This window comes from Pogona vitticeps, chromosome 6 (assembly GCF_051106095.1).
Source record: "Pogona vitticeps strain Pit_001003342236 chromosome 6, PviZW2.1, whole genome shotgun sequence".
NCBI lineage: Eukaryota > Metazoa > Chordata > Lepidosauria > Squamata > Agamidae > Pogona > Pogona vitticeps.
This window is the reverse complement of record NC_135788.1, coordinates 112,715,425-112,735,092: the sequence shown is the minus strand read 5'-3', so window position 1 is coordinate 112,735,092 and position 19,668 is coordinate 112,715,425. Positions and strand designations below refer to the sequence as shown.

General features: G+C 45.4%; 1 protein-coding gene and 1 long non-coding RNA gene across 3 annotated transcripts in view; one reads left to right on the top strand and one right to left on the bottom strand.

Moving 5' to 3' along the window:
• The window catches only part of LOC144583411 (uncharacterized), a 409,702-nt gene that overhangs the window by 335,218 nt on the left and 54,816 nt on the right, over positions 1–19,668 (bottom strand). The window lies entirely within an intron of this gene.
• CTF1 (cardiotrophin 1) lies at positions 1,029–11,157 on the top strand. 2 transcript variants are annotated; one of them, XM_020807326.3, is made up of 3 exons: positions 1,029–1,139; positions 8,490–8,628; positions 9,475–11,157. In XM_020807326.3, the coding sequence occupies exons 1-3, from the start codon at positions 1,069–1,071 to the stop codon at positions 9,925–9,927; spliced, it is 663 nt and encodes a 220-aa protein (XP_020662985.1). In that variant the 5' UTR covers positions 1,029–1,068; the 3' UTR covers positions 9,928–11,157. The 2 variants fall into 2 exon arrangements, with proteins under 2 accessions (XP_020662985.1, XP_020662986.1); XM_020807327.3 differs by having other exon boundaries at positions 1,031–1,139; positions 8,507–8,628.

The window sequence follows — 19,668 nt, the reverse complement described above, 5'->3', positions numbered from 1 at the left end:
CATCTTTTCACCATTATTAAACAAATACGCATCTACTTTTCAACTGCTATTTATTTATTTATTTATTTATTTATTTATTTATTTATTTATTTATTTATTTAGTACCCCACCCATTTAGTCAACTGACTACTCTGGGTGGCTAACAAGATATAAAATAAACCATTTAAAATATAAAACAAATAATAATTCCCCCCTCCCCCCCACTTAACATGTATAGAGTTTGTATACCCGAAATTCCGGAGAATATTTTGTGCAGCTGATGCATAAATCCCCACCACTCAGAAAGGGAGTAATCTTTAAAGTAAGAAATTCCAGTCTTGAAAGGTTTTGATTTTTTTTCCTACAACAGAGCTACTAACTTTTTGGACCCATCAGGCAAAATCCAAAGGAAAATAAACACAATACAAAACAAAGGCAGAGAACAACAACAACAACATGTGGCACTATTATATTTGAATATGAGCTTTCGTGAATCAAGTCCATTTTTCCACACATAATTCATTACAGACTTCTTGCTTGGTTTATTTAACTGGGGGGGGGGAGTCGGTTTGTCTGATCTTTTGCCAAGTGTCCCAGATAGAAGAGCGGGAATATATAAATATACATGGCCAAAAAATAATAATAAATTAAGCGGGGCAGACTTCTGCTGGGGTCTCCGCCTCCCAGCCCAAACAAAAACGATACCTCCGTCGCCTTTTAAGTGCCATACATAGGATGCTTCCCTGCCCGGGCCGGGGGGGGGGGAAAGGGTACCATCCATACATTTCAAGCAAGGGGGGGGTGATCGGAGGAAATAACGCGAGCCTCCCCCCCCCCGGCTCTCCCTCCTCCCTCTTTGCCTCTGCATCTTAGATGAGCCATGTAAATCGGTGCCAGATTTCGCGATGGAGGGGGGGGGATTAAGTTCCTTTTTCCGGGAACGAGGGCGGCCGGACATGTGTGATCTCAGCCGGCTGGAATTCACGGGTGGCTGGCGTGCGATCCCGGGATAGGAGGAGGAGGAGGAGGAGGAGGCTGAGCCCCGGGTGGAGAGGGGTGGGTGGGGGAAAGCGAGCGCTCGGTATAAAAATGGAGCGGGCGACGAAGGTGCCAGGAACAAGTGGAGATCATCCGGTCCAGCAGGATGGAGGTGCTTTCAGGTATGGGATGGGGGGGGAGGGAAGAGAGAGAAGGGAAGGAGCGCGATCCACTCTTTCCCCTCCGAATCCTATGTGGAGTTAGGGTCTGAAATTCCGTGCAAAGTTTGCAAAAGAGTTGGGAGTCGGGGAGGGAGGGAGGGAGGGAGGGAGAGAGGGAAGGTTTGCCAACGCCTTCGAGTGGCCTCGGCTCCTGTGCCTTTAATGGCAGGTCGAGGAGGAAGAACGTTGACCTCGTGAAAAAACCCCTTGCATGGGTCAGGGCTGGCTTCTGTTGCTCGGGAAAAGAAAAAAAGGAACCAGGAGTTGTTCCCTTGAGCCGAGGGCACGTGCGGGGAATGTTTGCTGATTTTATGTCTTGGCAACATTTATACCACGCCTTGCCTCCAGCGCGCGCTCTAAGCGGCTCCCAAAACTCTCCCCAAACTTTCTCTGACAACAGCCCTGCGAGGTAGGTCAGAGAGAGAAAGGCTGCCTCAGGGGCACCTCTGACGGAGTTTGCCCAAGAACTTATGCTGGGAAGGAAAAAGTGTTAAATGCTCAGGCAAGCAGTTTTTCCGAAATGTGATTTCTTCTGTATAATTTTTGAGGTTGGGTTCCCCCCCCTCCCCATGGGAGGCTTTTTGTAGCTTGGATGAAGAGTTACTCTGCCTTTTTTTAATGGTAGGAGTATAATTAATAGGTAGTGGTTGAGTCTGTGAAGCCAGAGACGAGGTAGGAGTGGAAACCAGTTTGCTGGCTGAATCTTCTGTTTCTCCTGCAGTTGTGAAAAGTGACAGATGCACTGTTTGAAAAAATGGTCCTCGTCTGTCTTCTTCCACCCTTCTTGGTATAATCAGAAGTTCTCTAACAGGCTGATCATTGACCCATGGATTTGAAGCAATAACTGATGTGTAGGCAGCAGATAAGGGGGGGAAAGCAGACGTTTGTTGCTGAGTTTGCAGGAGGATCGGGTTGCCTGATTCTTATTCACACTTTAAATAATTGACATAAGAGACCCAGGCTTCATAGCATTAATAAATCTAGACCTTAGGCCTGCTTTTCAGGGTTTTTGTTAAGAATAATGGCGAGATAAGATAGTAGTAGCTCTTCGACTCAATGGGGAAAGTGTACAGTAATTAAAATCATTTACAGTAGATATCCCTGAGAGGTTAAACTTCACACTGTAAATTCCCCCAGCCGGACAACCTGTAATAATGTTCCATTATTGGTTATCAGAATTATTCCATGACCCGTTCACTCCTTATTTGGAACTCTGATCCCTGTTGTACCGCTGAGTTGGAATGGATGCAATCCGTATGCACAAAGAGGACTCTATCCTGTGTTAATTGACATAAAATGTGTGCCCAGAAGGCGTGCAGTTGTCAGTACTGTATTATTAACTGACTCTTGCTCCTCCATCTTCTGTAGCAGAATTCAGCAGACGAGCTTTGTGTTAAAGACAGAGCAGCATATTTGCATCATCTTTTGGTTAGTTGGCAACCCAGCACAGGAATAGTTGCGTAGGAGAGGTGCAGAAAGGTATATTCCTGAGGTGAAAAGAAAATTCTTAAGAATGCTTGAAGTGATGGTGTTTCTGGACAGTTGGGGCTTTCATGGATAGACTTCCGGATAAGTACTGCTTCAGAGAACTCGGTTCAGTTCCCTGTACACTGGTGCCACTTGTGGAATAATCTTATTTTTTAAAAAAAACTCTATTCTATTTCAGAGGATTGTTGTGTGAGGAAAAATGGGAGTGGGGGAGGGAGCAGAGAGAACATTCATATGCCCTCCCCCTCAAGATCTCCGGAGTTGTGAATAAAAAAATAGTGTGTTTTCCTCATAGATCAGTGCCACCTACAGTCCAGACCATTCGCTGACCAGTCAGGTGTGAAAAGCCTGGCAAATGCTTTGAAGTTTCTTCCACCGTCCTGTGAAGCAAATATAGGAGAGTTTATTCAGCCGGCAGCACGCATGGCTGCATCGGTGGCATTCAGCTTGGTGCATTCTGCAGGCCAGCCTTTAATGCACCGCTTGTGTTAGGGGAAAGGGCAGAAGGTTCATTTCAAAATGTGGTTAAATAAATCTTGCTAGGTCTCCATGGGGACAGACAGAAGCCTAGGGCAAGCATGGGGTGGCCTGAGTTGGTTGGGGTATAGCATGAGGTTTAGTCGAATCAACCATTCATTGTAAATGGTGCCACATAACCTTTCCAAAGTCTTGTAATGTTTGATTAGTCCCAATAAGCTACATAAACCATTGTTGGCTTGCATGCCTCTATATCGCATTGCCGGTCTCCAAACAGCCTGAAATGAGACAGGCAACTTTTCAAACACACAGCATATAAGAGCTTTCCTTTCTCCCAGTTGCTAAGGCGCAGACAATTAGCCTTGGAATGGCTTGGAAACTAACTGAGGGAGATGGGGCCGTGTGGATATTAACTAATGGGATGCCCAAAAAGACAGGGTTTTGTGCACCTTTAATGAACTGAAACTCCTGTTCCTACCCTGACTGTTAAAGGTGCAAGAGTCCCATCGCTCTTGGCGTCTGTCTTCTAGTAGACACCCTCTGGGAGCATTGAACCCTGCTCTGAGAGAATGTGTGTACTATATTTTTCTGTGTATAAGATGCCCCCATGTATAAGTCGCCCCCCACTTTTCTAACCCAAAATTAAGAAATCTAAGTGGGGCTTAGCAAGTGTAGGGGGAAAGGGATCAAAGCCCTGCAGGATCACTTTGATCCCTGCTTCCCCTCCACTTGTTTTTCTTTCTCCTCAGCTTACTTCCGTGTATAAGACGACCCTCAATTTTTAGTCTAAAGATTTTAGACAAAAGTATAGTCTTATACATGGAAAAATATGGTATAGATATTGCTCACCCATAACAGTAACAATAAATGCATGCTGTCAAGTCGATCCCAACTGATGGCGACCCTTTCCAGGGTTTTCCAAGTAGACAATACACAGAAGTGGTTTAACATTCCCTTTATTCTGGGAATGTGCAGCTTGCCCAAGGTTACATGGGCTGGCGCTTCTCCCAGGAGGCATAGTCAGGAATCAAACTCCCATCCACCACTGACTTATCCAACTGGGCCCATTTCCAAACCGGGCAGTAAAAAGTTAAGCTGCTTCTGCCCATCTCTTTCGACTTATTTTGATCCTTCATCATAAAAGTTGGTATTCCGATTTTATCAATTCTCCACCCCACGCCCTCCTACCGCGCAAGCTATGAATGAAAATATCTTTATTGCATGTATTTCCCTATTTGGCACTTGAGGCTAGAGTTAAAGATTAACTGGGAACTTGAAAAGACTCTTCCCTTCCTGGAGATTAAAAAGAGTTTGTGTACCCTTCACTTAGAACTGCAGTCTAGGATGTTTGACATTTCCAAATAAAGGATCACAGCTGGTAACATGGAAGAGCTCTTCTGTCTCCGATGCTGGGCTGCCACAACCCATGCTTCTCAATATAACTAGCTAATAAGTTCTCCTTATTGCCTGTCCTCCAGCATCTGATTTACTGCTCCGGAATCTGCTCTATGTGATTGTCATGGAATACAAACCAGCAATAGGTTTGATGATACAGGTTTTCTGTTCCGTCTGTCTGCTGCACATTAGTTCCATTAGATCAGTGGTTCTTAACCTTGGGTTACTCAGGTGTTTTTGGACTGCAACTCCCAGAACCCTTCACCACCAGCTGTGCTAGCTAGGGTTTTGGGGAGTTGCAGTTCAAAAACATCCAAGTAACCCAAGGTTAAGAACCACTGCATTCCACTGGTTCTTAACCTTTGTTACTCAGATGTTTTTGGACTGTAACTCCCAGAAGCCTTCACCATCAGCTTTGTTGGCTGAGGTTTCCGGGAGTTGCAGTTCAAAAACACCTGAGTAACAAAGGTTAAGAACCACTGCATTAGACGATCCTGCCTTCTAGTGAATTGTTTCCCTATCTTCTCCAATAACTTTCACAGCTTGGTTAAGCCTTTGTTATATCGCCTCTCCCCTGTTAAATGTCACCACCACCATCAATTCTTCAACCTTTTCTGCTAGAGAAGATGATCCGATGATCCTTTGATCACCTCAATTGTCTTGAGCTTTCCCATGGAAACATGAAACCTCCAGGGAGCTATCATAAGTCAGGGTAAACTAGGCTGGAGTGAATAAGTCTGTCTGCAGTGTAGACACTCATAAACAAGGATCCTGCCATCCTGAACCACCAGACCTTGGTTATTTCTGCAAGAGTCAAAGACAGAGCTTTAAATCGCTCTCAAATTCCAGTAGCTCAAGCCGGCCCATGATATTCCCATGAAGGTCCGTCTACTGACAAAATTTCTTCCCCACCTCTTGTTTCATGTTCAAAGTGTCATGTACGGTGGAGGGTGGAGACCAACCACATCAACTGAAGGAAATCATGTTGAATAAACTGAAGAGGGTGTGGAAGAGGAAATTCCTAGGAGGATTAAGAGGCTGGAGAAACCTTGTGTGCTAGTTATAACGGTGTATGCAGACTGCTTCAATGGTTGGGCGGTGCTTGATGAGTGAAGGGAGCCACTCAGCTTCTGTGACATGCGATGATTAATTGATCTTCCAAGGAAATGGTGAATGTGGGGAATGCCATGGTCTTCTTCAGTTGATGTGGTTGCATCTCCCATGGACCCTCCGTAACATAACCAGTGGTGAAATATGATGGGGAGTTCCACTGCAACCTCATCTGAAAGGCCACCTCCCCTTGTGAACTCATGGCCCAGTGAATATGGTTGAAAAATTGGAGAGAGAGGGGAGGTGCTGATACTGCTATATCTCTGTATCTCAATTCTGTGTGAGAATGCTCAAAACACTTTGTAAGTTATCATTAAACCTTACAGCAGCTTTGCAGAACAAGCTAGTTTTAAAAGTGCTTTGCTTTGGTTCATGCACCAAAGTACAAAATAAATGTCAATTATGCCCTGAAGGCCATAGGTGTACCTAGTAATATACAGTTCAAGGAGCAGGGGACTGAAGGCCATGGTACAAACAGATGTACTTTTATGAGAAATCATTTCTGAATATATAGAGAGATTTGTTCCTCTTCAATCCAACTTATGTTTTTGTAGTGTGCGTAGACATTATACATAAGTGGCCAGTGGAAGATGAAATTCCTTAACTGCTGGAAGCATCTGAGTACAGAGCAGGAGCCTTTCTCACTTCATATAATATGCAGATTAATTTGTTCTGTGGTTGGTCTTCCATTGTTAAGCACAATTCTTTCGGTTTCTTAAGCACGAAAGTCCAAATCAAGTCTCAACAAGATTGGCACACTTTCCATTCTAATCATAGGCTTTTTATAATGTCTCTCTCCCTCGGACATACTTTTCCTCCTTATTTATAAAGCAGTCAATAAAACGCCCTGTATTTCCGCTTTTCTCTGATTTTGTTTTATGCCTTTGAAAGCTTGCTAACTGAATAGCAATACAAATCTTTAAATATTTTTAAGACAGGTGCGTTTAGGGCAGTTTTTGCTCCTTGGCTTTTGCTCAGCAACTCCTGCTGTCCTTAAACAGTTGGGTTGTTTTATTGAGTGAAAGACCTCACAGGCAGCCTCAAGGGAGCTGTTTAACGCCTAGCTGACCTCGCCTGACTATGTCATTACAAACTAAAAGTTGACAGTAGGAACACTGTGCTCTGAGGCACGAAGCAAGCAACAAAAATCTTTGATCTGGGTTCTGCAAAGATGCAAGATTGGTGTCTTTTGTTCAGTTTTGAGAAGTGTGTTAGTTTTGGGGTGCTTCCTGGGCTTGGCAAAACAGAACTCAGTCTGTGACACAGTAGAACCATAACACTTTGGAACAAAAGGGAGCTGTGTGGTCAGTACAAACTAAAAATGCAAGAGTTGTTGTTGTTTAGTTGTTAAGTCATGTCTGACTCTTTGTGACCCCATGGACCAGAGCACACCAGGCCTTCCTGTCTTCCACTACCTCCCAGAATTGGGTCAAATTCATGTTGGTAGCTTCAATGACACTGTCCAACCATCTTGTCCTCTGTCGTCTCCTTCTGCCCTTGCCTTCACACTTTCCCAATATCAGGGTCTTTTCCAGGCAGTCTACTCCAGGCAGGCTATCATGAGATAGCCAAAGTATTGGAGCCTCAGCTTCAGGATCTGTCCTTCCAGTGAGCACTCAGGGTTTATTTCCTTCAAAATGGATAGGTTTGTTCTCTTTGCAGTCCAGGGGACTCTTAAGAGTCTCCTCCAGCACCACAATTCAAAAGCATCAATTCTTCAGTGGTCAGCCTTCTTTAGGGTCCAGCTGTCACTTCTATACATCACTACTGGAAAAACCATAGCTTTGACTATGGGCTTTGACTATGGACTCTATGCAAGAGTAGACGCTATGAATTTTTGGACGTTGAAGTTCTTCACACTGGTACATGTCTGACGAAGTGGTCCTGATGATCCATGAAAGCTCACACATTGAATGATGATGTTTTTAGTGTCTGTAAAGGCATGGCTTGCTCTTGGTTTTGCAAAACTTTGGAGTGTATGCAACCAAGACGCATCGTAGAGTGTAGACAAGTCATCTTGGTTGGATGTGTGTCATGCTTTTGGGCGGGGGTGCAAAACTAGGGTTTGTAGAATTTGCTGAAGAACTAGGGTTTGTAGAATTTGCTGAAGACTGATTAAAATTATTAAAAGCATTAGCCAAAATCTAGTTTATGATTGATGTATGCTTGGTGTAACTCGCCACAGCAAACCTACATTCACTAACAAGGTACTGGTCATATTAGTAAGTGTGTGTCTACTGTGTATTCAGGTGTGTGCCTCATAATGTGACCAAGTACTGTATAATGCCTTAGCAGAGGAATTTTGCCCCTTTTTTGATACACAGTTGAACCTCCACAAACGTAAATCAGAATTCTGGCCATTGTTTTTAAAAAAGATTTAAAACATTATTTAAAAACCATTCAGAAGGTGCGTTGCACTGCAGGTCCCATCTTCCCAGAGAAACTTCCCCACGTGTCAGAACGGTTAATTATGTCAGAAGTGGGCAGCTTATGAGGAACCTGCTGCCAGTCCTCGGAAGGCCATGATATCAATTCCCCATTATAATAGGGTGGATGCCGAAGGGTAAATTACAGCCATCTTTCTCTTGAGAAACCCAAGTGCCAGCACTAGTTACAGAGTTCTTTAAGATCTGGTAGAGTTCTGTTACCTTACCCTAGAGTGCTGGTAATACTTGATTTCAGCTTGTTATCTTTCCTTTCTCCCCCTCTTTTTTTCTACCTCTCTTCCCACAAAAGTCCTCAGAAAGTCCTTTAGCTCATAAAAGCAAACAAGCAAATTGGGAGGAGTTTGTGTCTGGTTGTAAGCATATCCAGAAGTATGTTCGTGTCCTTAACCTTTAGGCCATTTCTGTCTGCAGTGGATTTATCGAAACGCCTCTCGTCCTCCCAGCCGCAGCAAGAAATAGCACACAAGATCCAAGCAACGCACAACCTGACAATCCTCATGCAAGATGGATCAGAACAGCTGCTGTCAGACTATGTGAGTCCTTCAAGAGACAGAGTTTAAGGGAAGAGCATGTATGTGTGTATGTGCGTGTGTTTGCAATATATTTGTGAGAGCTAGGGGTGGGTGGTGTAGAAAGTCATAGATATCCTGGGATATCAGCCCACAGAACTAGTTAGGCAAACCTGTGGTGACAGAGGAGATTCTAGTCCTCATGAACCTGGAGATGAAGCAGGTTGTTCTCTCCAATTAATTATTTGGGCATATGGAAGTGAATGTTTTAATTTTGTGTTTTAAACTGTTTAATGTTATATTCCTTTAAAGATTGTGTGTTTTTAATTGTTTTAGATAGCTATATAACCCTGCCCTGAGATCCTGTGATATAGGAAGGCCTGTGAATGCTGAAGGCAGGCAGGCAGGCAGGCCTGTCCCTCTGTTATATTGTAATCTACTTTAATCTACTGTTGCAAAGCATGCAGCAGCATAAAACAGGTCTGTGCAAAGCACTAGTTTGCATACTTTCATTACTTTTATGATTTACTGGATTCTTTATTTCCCAGACCTCAAAGGTCATTGCACTGCAACTCCCATCATTCATCACAAACGACTGCCTTGGCAAGAGCAGATGGGAACTGCAGTCTGAGAGCATTTGAAGGTCCATATATTTCCCACCCTCTTTGACTTTGCAGCAGCTGTGACATCTCAGTTGAACCTCAGACAAAAAGCTCTCCAGGGCTTGTTGTAAAGAGACAATATGTTTGGCTCATGCAGTCAGCACCACCCACACAAATTTCCTTGGAGGAAGGGTGGGGTGGCCATGTCAAAAGAAGGCCTCACAGCTCTGTCTGACTCCTATATTTCTGTTTTGTTTTGTCCTTCTAGGTATTTCACCAGGAGGAGCCGTTTGGGGATCCCAATTTTAACCCTCCCCCCGTGCCCTTCCCGGGGCTGCCGTTGCCCACCCTGCCTCCTGCAGCCTGGCTGGACCTCAGCGACGCTGAGCGGCTCCAAGCCAACACGGCGGCTTTCTCCAACTTGCCAGGCTACCTGGCAGCTGTCAGATGCCAGCAGATGGAGCTGAGCCCTCAGGCCGAAGAGCTGCAGCGCCAGCTCGAGATTGCACGCATGCAATGTCTCGGACTGGTGAACAACCTTAAGATCATCATGAACTTGATGGGCATTGGGCTCGGGCCAATAACGCCAGCGGAGCCACCAGGGCTTGACAGCGCCTTCCTCATGAAGCTCTTTGGCTACAGAATTTGCCACCTCTACCAGGAGTGGGTCAACCGTTGCGAAAAGGACATGGCTCTACTGGCTACCAAATACCCTATCTGAAAGGTTTTCCTCACGGTGACGCCAAAGTACCCAGTTGCAGCCTTTGTGGGGTGCAGTCTGTAGTGCGTACACATAATATATACTGCCCCAGTTTGACTACCAGTTTTGTAGGTTATGAGGGGGAGAAATAGGAAGACCATTTCTTTTCTCTACCCCCCCCCAAATAATCCAAAGGATTAGAATGCCCTTCTCTTGATAGGAAAAGGGTTTCCATATTCAATGAGTACAGCAGTGAACTCTGCAGCCTGCCAACCTCCTCCATCATCTCTTCATTTCTTCGATACAAATGTACTCATGGGGAAAATGTTTTCAAGGGCAACTCAGAGTTGTCTATCCCACACTGCCAATCCTGTTCCCCCAACCAGCTTCTGGCGTGTGGTAAATAAATGAATTCATTGAATTCAAGTAGCCATCCGGTCTGCATCTGTAGGTGGAACATGGGAGAGGACGCCATCTTGTTCTTCACATCATGGAAGCAAAATAGCATGAGCCAGCCCTGGTGCTACAGCTACCATCTCAAATATTGGCAGGGCGTCAACGCCTCTCTTTTGTGAGGCAAAGGAGATGGGGGAGGTTGCTGGCAGCTCTTTTGGAATGCATGTTTGCTCACTCCCATAGGAGCCATTTTATGAGGACTTCTTTGTCCTCTGAATGCATAAAACCTAAACACATGTCTTCTTGAAGACAGGCTAGTGTGGAACAAGAAAATCGGTTTTGACTTCTAAGCTGATGAACAGACCAAGCGGACCAAGGTGCCTGGTTTCAGTCAGTCAGAACTGCTCAGCCACGTTTTGGCCTTCTGAAGGAAATGAGACTCTTCTCCCACTCAACTCTAAAGCAATTGTTCCTCAGTTTTGAAAAAGCTGAATGAATCCGTTCTGTGATACGGAGTAAATACGTGAGTTGGGTAGGCACAAACACAAGGGCTGTTCTTCCCCATATAGTCTTAGGGGCGTTCCTAGCCTATAGTAACCTCGCTGCCCCTCACAAACCACTACACGTCCCTCCATTCCATTATGGGGTGAAGGGTCTCTCATCCCTTCCCTCTTCTTTCCAGCCTCTGTTTCTTTGACACTGGCTTTGGGATTTTCCTTAGGGCACTTGTTCCTACCCTAGATACTTTAGTTGCTGCTGTATGCTTTGTTTTTGTGTTAATATTATATATATATATATATATTTATATATAGCTACAAAGTATGATTATTGTTAATAAAATTATTTATAGCAGACTGTGCTGCTTTTTTGTGAGCTTCTTTTCCTCCCCTCTGCCACAGTGGCATCTAAAATGTCTGAATTCTTGCTGAGGCAATGAAGCCTCCAAAAATCAAAGAATTCCAACCACACAGCATTTGCTTGCTTATTTTGTTCTCTCCTCGAGTCAGAAGTTCATGGGTGGGGAGCTGTATGACAGAAAGGTGGGTTAGTGGGTTGAGTCCCAACGAATCATGGTTCCCAATTCTTCAGGGACAGTTGGTGGAGTGTTGTGGGCATAATCTGTGCAGATCTATGTTGGCACAATTAGCATGAGGGAAAAAAGATAAGGCCACCAGTACACGGGATGATTCAGCCACTCATTGTAGAAAAGGCCCAGTCGTGAAGGATGTCGTGAAGGACGTGTGTTTGTAAATCTATTCCTACCCCTTGCAGTTTACTCCAAAATCCTACTGCCATGTTTGTCAACAATTTATAAGTGGCATTCCTAGCCACGTAGAAATGGCTATGGATTTTATTTATATTTTTTTTTTTATTAAATTTATTCCCCACCCATCTAGACCGAAGTTTACTCTGGATGGCTTACAATAATAGATAAAAAGTATATATAATAAAAAACAACAGTAATAATATAGTTCAAAATGGGAAAAATAATCAGGTGATGACAGGAGGGAAAGCCTGCAGGTCTTTCAGTTTGCGGGGGGCCACTGCCATCCTGTTCCTCACTTCAGGCAGCAAAATGACTGGGGACGGCCCATCCCTTGCCGTGGGTCAGCCAGGGGAAGCTGCTGGCCACACCAGTTTCCCCCCCCCTTCCCCGGCTGGCAAGAACAGAGCCAAAGAGAAGCACGCTGTGTGGCAGTTTGCCAAGGTTGCTGTTTTGGACTACAGTGCCCTAGATTCCCCCAGTCAGCATGGCCCTGGGGGGGGGGGATTCTGGGAGTCGTAGTGCTAATGTGGAAATGTTCCCCAACTATGCTCGAGGATGGAGGCAGGCATCGAAGTCCCCTTCAAGAGCTTGATGGATGGCAATTCGGATAAGCCCCCAGCACCATGGTCAGTGGTGAGGCGTGTTGGTATTTGTAGTCAAACACCATCTCAAAACCCCTTTCATGCTCCAGAGCTGCTGGCACGTGGGCACCGGTTTGGGGTTTTCTGTCTTTGAACCTACGGCCTGAAATCCACCTTGTGAATGAAGACATGCGGGAAACAGGGCATCTACCTTCAAAGCAATGACACTCCCAAAACATGTTTCTCTCCCCCCCACCCGCCTGCAGGCAAATGTTGGCCTTTCTTACACAGCGCAACAGTGTCATCTCGTTTTTCTCCTCTGCTTTTCTCAGAAGGCACGGCAGCTTAAAACGGTTTGTCTATTTATGCAGCTGTTTTGCCCATGGGTCGGCTCTGTTTCTGTAAAAGAATTATGTAACAGCCTCATAGCTGCAGAATTTTTGACTGGGCAAGGCTGCCTTGCATCGTGTCCCACTTACAAAAAAAGTTGACCCCCTGCTTTGACTTCTCTCCCCAGAGCTGGAGGAGCCGAGAGCCGTCACCCCCACTGTAAAAAAAACCTACATCCATAAACCATCCAGGCAGTGGTCACATCAGGATCTCCCTCACCGGAGGCGCCAGGAAAGGAGCCGTTCTCCACCCCATTGCTGCGTCCAGTGCACTCTCGAACCCGTCCATCTCACCATGAATGTCAAGAACGAGCATTTTCCATGCAAGGAGCATCATCGGGTGGGGAGGTGCCCCTACCCTCACTACCCCCGAAGCTACCCATTCCGCTATTACCACCCTTGTGAGTGTGAAAACTGGTACAGTTCGCGTACCACCTTGGCCCCTTGCAGTTATGCCCCCTTCATTCGTTACCAGGACGTGGCCATCGGCACCTCCGAGTCCATGTCATTCTGGGCAGCCAGGAACGCCGGAATGACATGGCAGTGGGCACCGAATTCTACCCCCGGACGCAGGTGGTGGAGACCCAGTACCGCCTGGTAGGGACCAGCCATGACGCGGAATACCCAGGAGGCCCCACCATCACAGTCCCATTGGCTGACCAAAGTCTACATCTACGCGGTGCACCCCCAGACGCCCCCCAGGAGCAGATCAGCCAGCCCGGAGAGGCTCCACCAGCAACAGGGAGCCAGGAAGATAAGCAAAAAGAGCTTGAGACCCAAGAGCCATGTTGCAAGGCCCAGGAGCCGGAGCAGCAGGCCAGAGGGACTGCATCGCGCTTCCCCACCTTTGCCACCAGCGTCCTCCAAAGGGCCACCCGAACCGAGGCCTCCGGCCCCAAGCAGCAGCATCTTTGGTCCGAGGCACCAGCCGACTCGGATTGGGTCTATCGGGCCCTGAAATAGACTGGCACCCAGTCACCCTGGCAGGCAAAAAAAAAAAAGGAGCCGGCAGCCGAAGAGAGAGAGGTGGATGGGTTCCCTCTCGGTGTCCCTGACTGGACTCACCTTTGCCTTAGGAAATAATAAATGAGGAAGCCAAGCTGTCTCTTCACCCGGCTCTCCCGCGGCTCTTTCCTGAATTTGCATGCAAGCCCTCGGCTGGACTACAGCTCCCATTGCTCCTTTTGCTCCCATTGCTGACATTGCTCCCAGGCCCAGAGGTTACCAACTTTCTGAATTAGGGCTGCTTCTATGCCATATTTGCAGTCTCTAGCCCAGGTCTGAGGGAGGTGAAAACATCTCCTGTCCAAAACCTTGGGAAATTGCTGTTTCCAACGATCAGGCTCAGAATCCTCTGGCCGTTTTGAGTGGGCGAGTGGGTGGGCAAGGCGGAATAAAACCAGAAAATGTCCCCAGGGCTTGGGGTCCTCGAATGAAGATTCAGGAGAGACCGGAGACAATGGTTTCCCATCCAACTGAAAATTGATTTACCAGAGGTTTAAAACACTTTATATCTTTTTCGGATGAACTACCCCCAGAATCCTAAAGGGGCTGGGGATTCTGGGGGCTCAACAACGTGGATACCCAATTCTGGGACTGATGGAGTCCGGTGTCGTAAGACATGCCGGTGACAAGATGAGAATTTACTGTATTTTTCCCCCCGACTAATTTTCAGAATCTCCAAGAGAGGCAGTCAAAAGACCACACAAACACTCACACACCTCGGGCTCTTTCCCTCTTTTTTCCCTCTCTTCCAGAACCTGGGAATGCATGGTCATTAAAATAAATTAAATCCATTTAAATATATTTGCATGCATTATGGAGAGCATCTATTCGGAGGGCTCTCCCTCCTTGTTGTGGCGAAGGGGCTTGAGTAATTCAGAGAAGCTATGGGCTATGCCATGCAGGGACACCCAAGACAGACAGGTAATAGTGGAGCATTCTGACTAGACGCGATGCACCTTGAGCAGGAACTGGCAAACCACTCCAGTATCTTTGCCAAGAATGCCCCATGAACAGAAAAGGCTAAGATATGACGCTGGAAGATGGGCCCCTCAGATAAGATGGCATCCAACATGCTACTGAGGAAGAGCGGAGGACAAGTACAAGTAGCTCCAGAGCTAATGGAGTGGTTGTGATATGAAAATATTCACACCAGGATAGCAGTAAACGGTTTTATTTTCATGTCTGCAGCCATGGAGAGAGCACACCTCAGCAAGTATGGTCTCTGCTGTTACAACACCCAAACAACAACTTTTATACCCGACACATATTTTCCCTCTCTATCCCTCTGACCAATCCGGTCACGGCAGAGGGCTCACATTCGGCCTATCACACAACGCCAACACAACTTAGGTCCTTATTAGTCTAAACCGCCTATACTCCATTTTGTAAAATCCTCCATTTTGTAAAATCATCCTTCATACAGTAACTCTTTATTACTGTATTGTGAACTTAGAACTTTATAAACTACAGTTTTATATAAACTCCCTCATTTTCTTTTTATAAAAAAACTTCTAATGTTCACATTTAATAATCATACTAATTGTCTCTTTTCAGCCGTCACTGCCTTCCTTACTGCTTTTTACATAGGCACAGGGCAAAGTTTTAAATACCTGACAGAAGGTTTTAATTCTTCTATTCCTTCTGGGTGATTGCTTCTTGTTTTTTTTCTGGCTTGCTTTTTGCATCTTGTTTTGCTTGGGAAACCAATTTGCTGTGACTGTGCACTGAGATGGATAAAAAAATTCTTTTATGAACAAACCAAGCAAGTCCTACTTCCTGCAACTGGTGTGGCCTCTGAGAACGCCCTACGCAGGAGGACAGAGCAGACGGCCAGCCCTTTGGTCCTGCTGCGGCCTCTCCCGGCCAGAGGTACACTGCCTCTAGATAAGGAAGCTCTCTTTTCAGGCGTCACAGATTTTGGAAAAGTTTTGGACCACCGTTTTGCAGGATTTGGGGGGGGGAGGGAGGTGGAAATTACTAATTGGCACCTGGAGCCTTAAATGAAACCCGGCTGTAACTTTTTCTCGACCAAATTGCTCCAAACGAAAAGTTTAATAAGGCCATGGCAAAACTGTAGAGGAGAAGGTCCCTGGACTTTTTTTGGCTGGACCTGAGATGAGGGTAGGAGGGTGGATCTCTGGGAGGCGAGAGGGGAAAAGTCTTGGTGGATATTGTAAGCCGCCTAGAGTGGTCTAATACGATCAGATAGGCGGGATAGAAATAAAATAAATAAATAAAATAAATAATAGGGCCAGTTTTTGCTGTCTCCATAATGGATGCGGGACAGTTCTTTTTCATCTAACAGGGTCTACAGTTAAGCAAAATGAAGCATGAGCACCAGGAGTTAAAGAGTTTAAAAGAATGTCTCTTTATTTCTTACAAGCCCTTGCAGCCGAAAATAAGGGGTAACAAAAGGATGCCTTCTCTCAGACAATCCACCCCCCTCAAAGCTAAGATCTTTAGCCGAGACCTTTCTCTCGGTCCTGCCATCTTCCGAGGCATGTGTGGTGGGGATGAGAACAAGGCCCCTCGCTTTTCCTGCATCCATCCACCAGAAGGCAGAGGTGGCTGGTGGACAGCAGAAGACAGAGGGGTGCTCGGAGAACACTTTTCGAAGATTCGAAAAGCTGTCCTTCAGAGGAGGGGCAGGATCTCTTCTTGACCATCCCAGAGTGCAGGACATGCAACCATGGGCTTGAGGGACAGGAAACTAGATTTCGGCTGAACGTCAGGAAAAAACTTCCTAATTGTTAGAGCAGTACGACAATGGAACCCCACGACCGCAAGAGGTGGTGAGCGCTCCATCGCTGGAAGCATTCAAGAGAATGCTCCATCTAATTACTGCTACACCAGGAGAGTTGACACAAGCTTGTCTTTCCCATTTGGATATTGCTGGATTTCCTCATTCTCAGACCCAAGTTATAAAACTTGGTGGTGGGGAGTGGTGCAAACTACAGTATCAATAATACAAACAACACTTTTCTCTTTCTTTCCTCTCACAAGGGCTGGGATGGGAAAGTAAACATGGGTGCAAGTGCTTGCCTCCACATGCCAGTGTCTGTTTGTCACAACCACCAAGGCCAGCTAGAATATCTCTATTTTGCTTCAATTCACTCCTGCAAACATTCCTTGCCTTTAAACAACTTAGGAGGATGAGGGAAGTGGTCAGGTCAGGAAATTAATGAAACCAGAGATAACAGAGGCTGTTACAAATAAAGTGAAAGCTGATTTTTTCATCGTGAAAGGCTGCTAGCTGAAGGTCAAGTGAGGTGAGGAAATGAAAGCTTTCTGGGGAAAGGAGAAATCACATGCACGGGCAACAGGCCCTCAAAAGAAAGGTGAAGAATGAGGATGCTGACTATGAAGGATATCAGTATGAAAATATTTTGACAGAGACCCAAAAGATAACAGCAGCAGATTCAGTTTGGTTTGCTGAAATAAAAAAACAAAATGTTAAAAATACCTTCCTCTCTTGTTGAAGTAGACAAAGATGGTATGTGTTTGTTGTGCGGACTCATAGACCACTTTACAGTGGAGAACCCTCTGTTTGAAAATGTTCCCTGCTAGAAAAACTGTTCAGTCCAAGTCCAGTTCCAAAGAACTATCGGAAGGGAGATTTTGGGACATTGAAGTTGCTTGTCCACAGCTGCCACCTGAACAGCGATACAAGCTGGTAAGCACATAAGTCACCCAGCAGCAGAATTCCCCTAAAGGGAATGTGATTAACTGTATTTTTATTCAATTTGCAGAAATTATTTTTCACTTTGCATCTCTCTGTATAAATTAGTATATGCAAACCTCATAAAGACTGCTTTTTTGGCCTTTTGAGGAGGTATCTTAACATTATGTAAGCTGGCTAGATAGCTCGGTGAATTGGGCACTTGACTGCTAAGCAAGAGGTGAGGAATTCAATTCCCCACTTTTCCTCTTATTGCTCTTATTTCTTCGCAACTGTATTTTAAAAATATATTTATTGCCATGCCTGTCTCATATATTTCAGATAGGCAAACAAATTAGCAAATTTTTAATTCTGAAGGAACAGGGCACGATTAGGGGCTCAGGCTACTTAGCCATTTGTGGCTTAATAAATTAATAAATATATACGGTAGTTCCTGTTGCAGGATTAATCTTGAACGGGCCGAATCATTGTCTGGAAGGGAAGTGGGAAAGTGCAGCCTCCTCTAAATGCAGTCTCCAAGCCTTGCTGAGAGAAGTCCTCAGGCCTGTATTTGGGATAAGGGGTTTGATGGTTGCCTAGCAACTGCTGATGCAATCCATTACTGGGCAGAATAGTTTTTTCTCTTGCCTCTGCAATAGCATTGAAAGAAGAACGGACTCCACAGATAAGTACATTTTGCAGCGTGCTCTTTTGTCACATAAGCTCCCACTCTCTTGTGGTACAGACTTTCAGAAAGTTACTTGTTTGGACAACAATTCCCAGAATCACATAGACCAGTGGTTCCCAACCTTGGGCCCCCAGATGTTCTTAGACTACAACTCCCAGAAATCCTGACCAGCACAGCTGGTGGTGAAGGTTTCTGAGAGTATTAGTTCAAGAACATCTGGGGACCCAAGGTTGGGAACCACTGACCTAGACAATCCTGGGAAATTTTGTCTGGAAAAACAAACTTTTCCAAACTCTGAAGAGGACAGCTAGCAAATTCCTACTACGTCTACCTACCTAACACCAGCCACCTGTTTCCTCACTCTGCCCATTGATAGGCGAGCTCTTCTTGTACTGTCTAAGTGCTGTTGTGCCATACAATCTAATTTACCTCATTATAATCCTGAGTGATACTGCCCTGTGTGAAAATTTTGCCTTCTTTTCCCACAACGAATCCTTGCTGAACAGAGGAGCCAAGTGGGAAGAATTTCTTCTGTATTTCTTCTTGTCTGCTCAATCCTGTCTTGTTTCCCTTGGCATCAGTATGGGCAGAGCATTCCCAGACACTGACCTCTGGTGCTTAAACATTGAAGGCAGGGTGGAATGAGGAAAAAGGGTTTGCCTTGATGCATCCAATCAGATGCCACCCCGCCGCCTTCCCATATGGTTTGTTTATAAAGCACCCGGCTCCGATGACAAAAAAAGTTCCTTCATAGTACGTGCATGTACGATGCAGCTGGGAGCATGCACACCTCCTGATCTTCAGAGAATTCACAAAGCCAAGTGTGCTTGACTTTTTCTCAAGAACTGGAAGTAAGCAGTAGAAGACATAACCATGCTTTGTATGAGTACGCAGTCCCTAGATTGCTGCGAAATGTTGGGTAGTCATATATCAGAGTTAGCAACTACAAAAAGACAGGAAAGGAGCAGAAGAAAAGGGAGAGGAGAGGAAGGGGAGGGGAGGATAGACCATGAGAGCAGTCCAGCCTAAGCTATCTCAGACTAAATGTCAAACTCCAAGAAGTATACTGTATACATATATGCTTTTCCCTTGATCTCAGCATTGTATATGCCAGCCCTGGCCCCTGGATAATAGGCCAGGATTATTCTCCCCTCTTGCAGATGAAGCTGGAGCCTTGAAGCTTATCAAGGGTGCTGTAAGGCATTTGTGAGTGGTAGTAGAACCAAGCAAAATGGCACTGAAGACAGAGGTTGAAAACAATTCCCTTTTCAGCCTATAGACCGCAAAATCTTGAAAGCAGCACGGGGGCCCTGTAGGCTGGGGGATTCTAGAAGTTTTCATTTTTAAAAAAACCTTTTGAGTTCTCGAAAGAGTGGTACTATCAGGGCATCTTTGTTATAGCTAGCAGGACCCTAGAAACTCCTCCCCCACAACATTTTGTTGTTGTCGTTTATGGGCTTGGACCAGCACTAAATTGGCTGCTTGTATTATATATCACCGAAAAAAATAGGAGATATGCACTACAAAGGGAAATGGAAGAGGGTAGAAGTTTGCATAAACTTTGCATGGGCTAATTTTTATGCATAAAGCAAATTTAATAATAATCATAATCATAATCATAATCTTAGAATGGCATAGCTGGAAGAGACTCTATGGATCATCAAGTCTAGCCCCTCTCAAGGAGGCAGAGTGGGGAATTGAACTCTCAACCAGATACCTAAATCCCTGAGCTATCACTGTTCAAGTGAAAAAAAATGCAATGTGTGCATAGAAGCCAC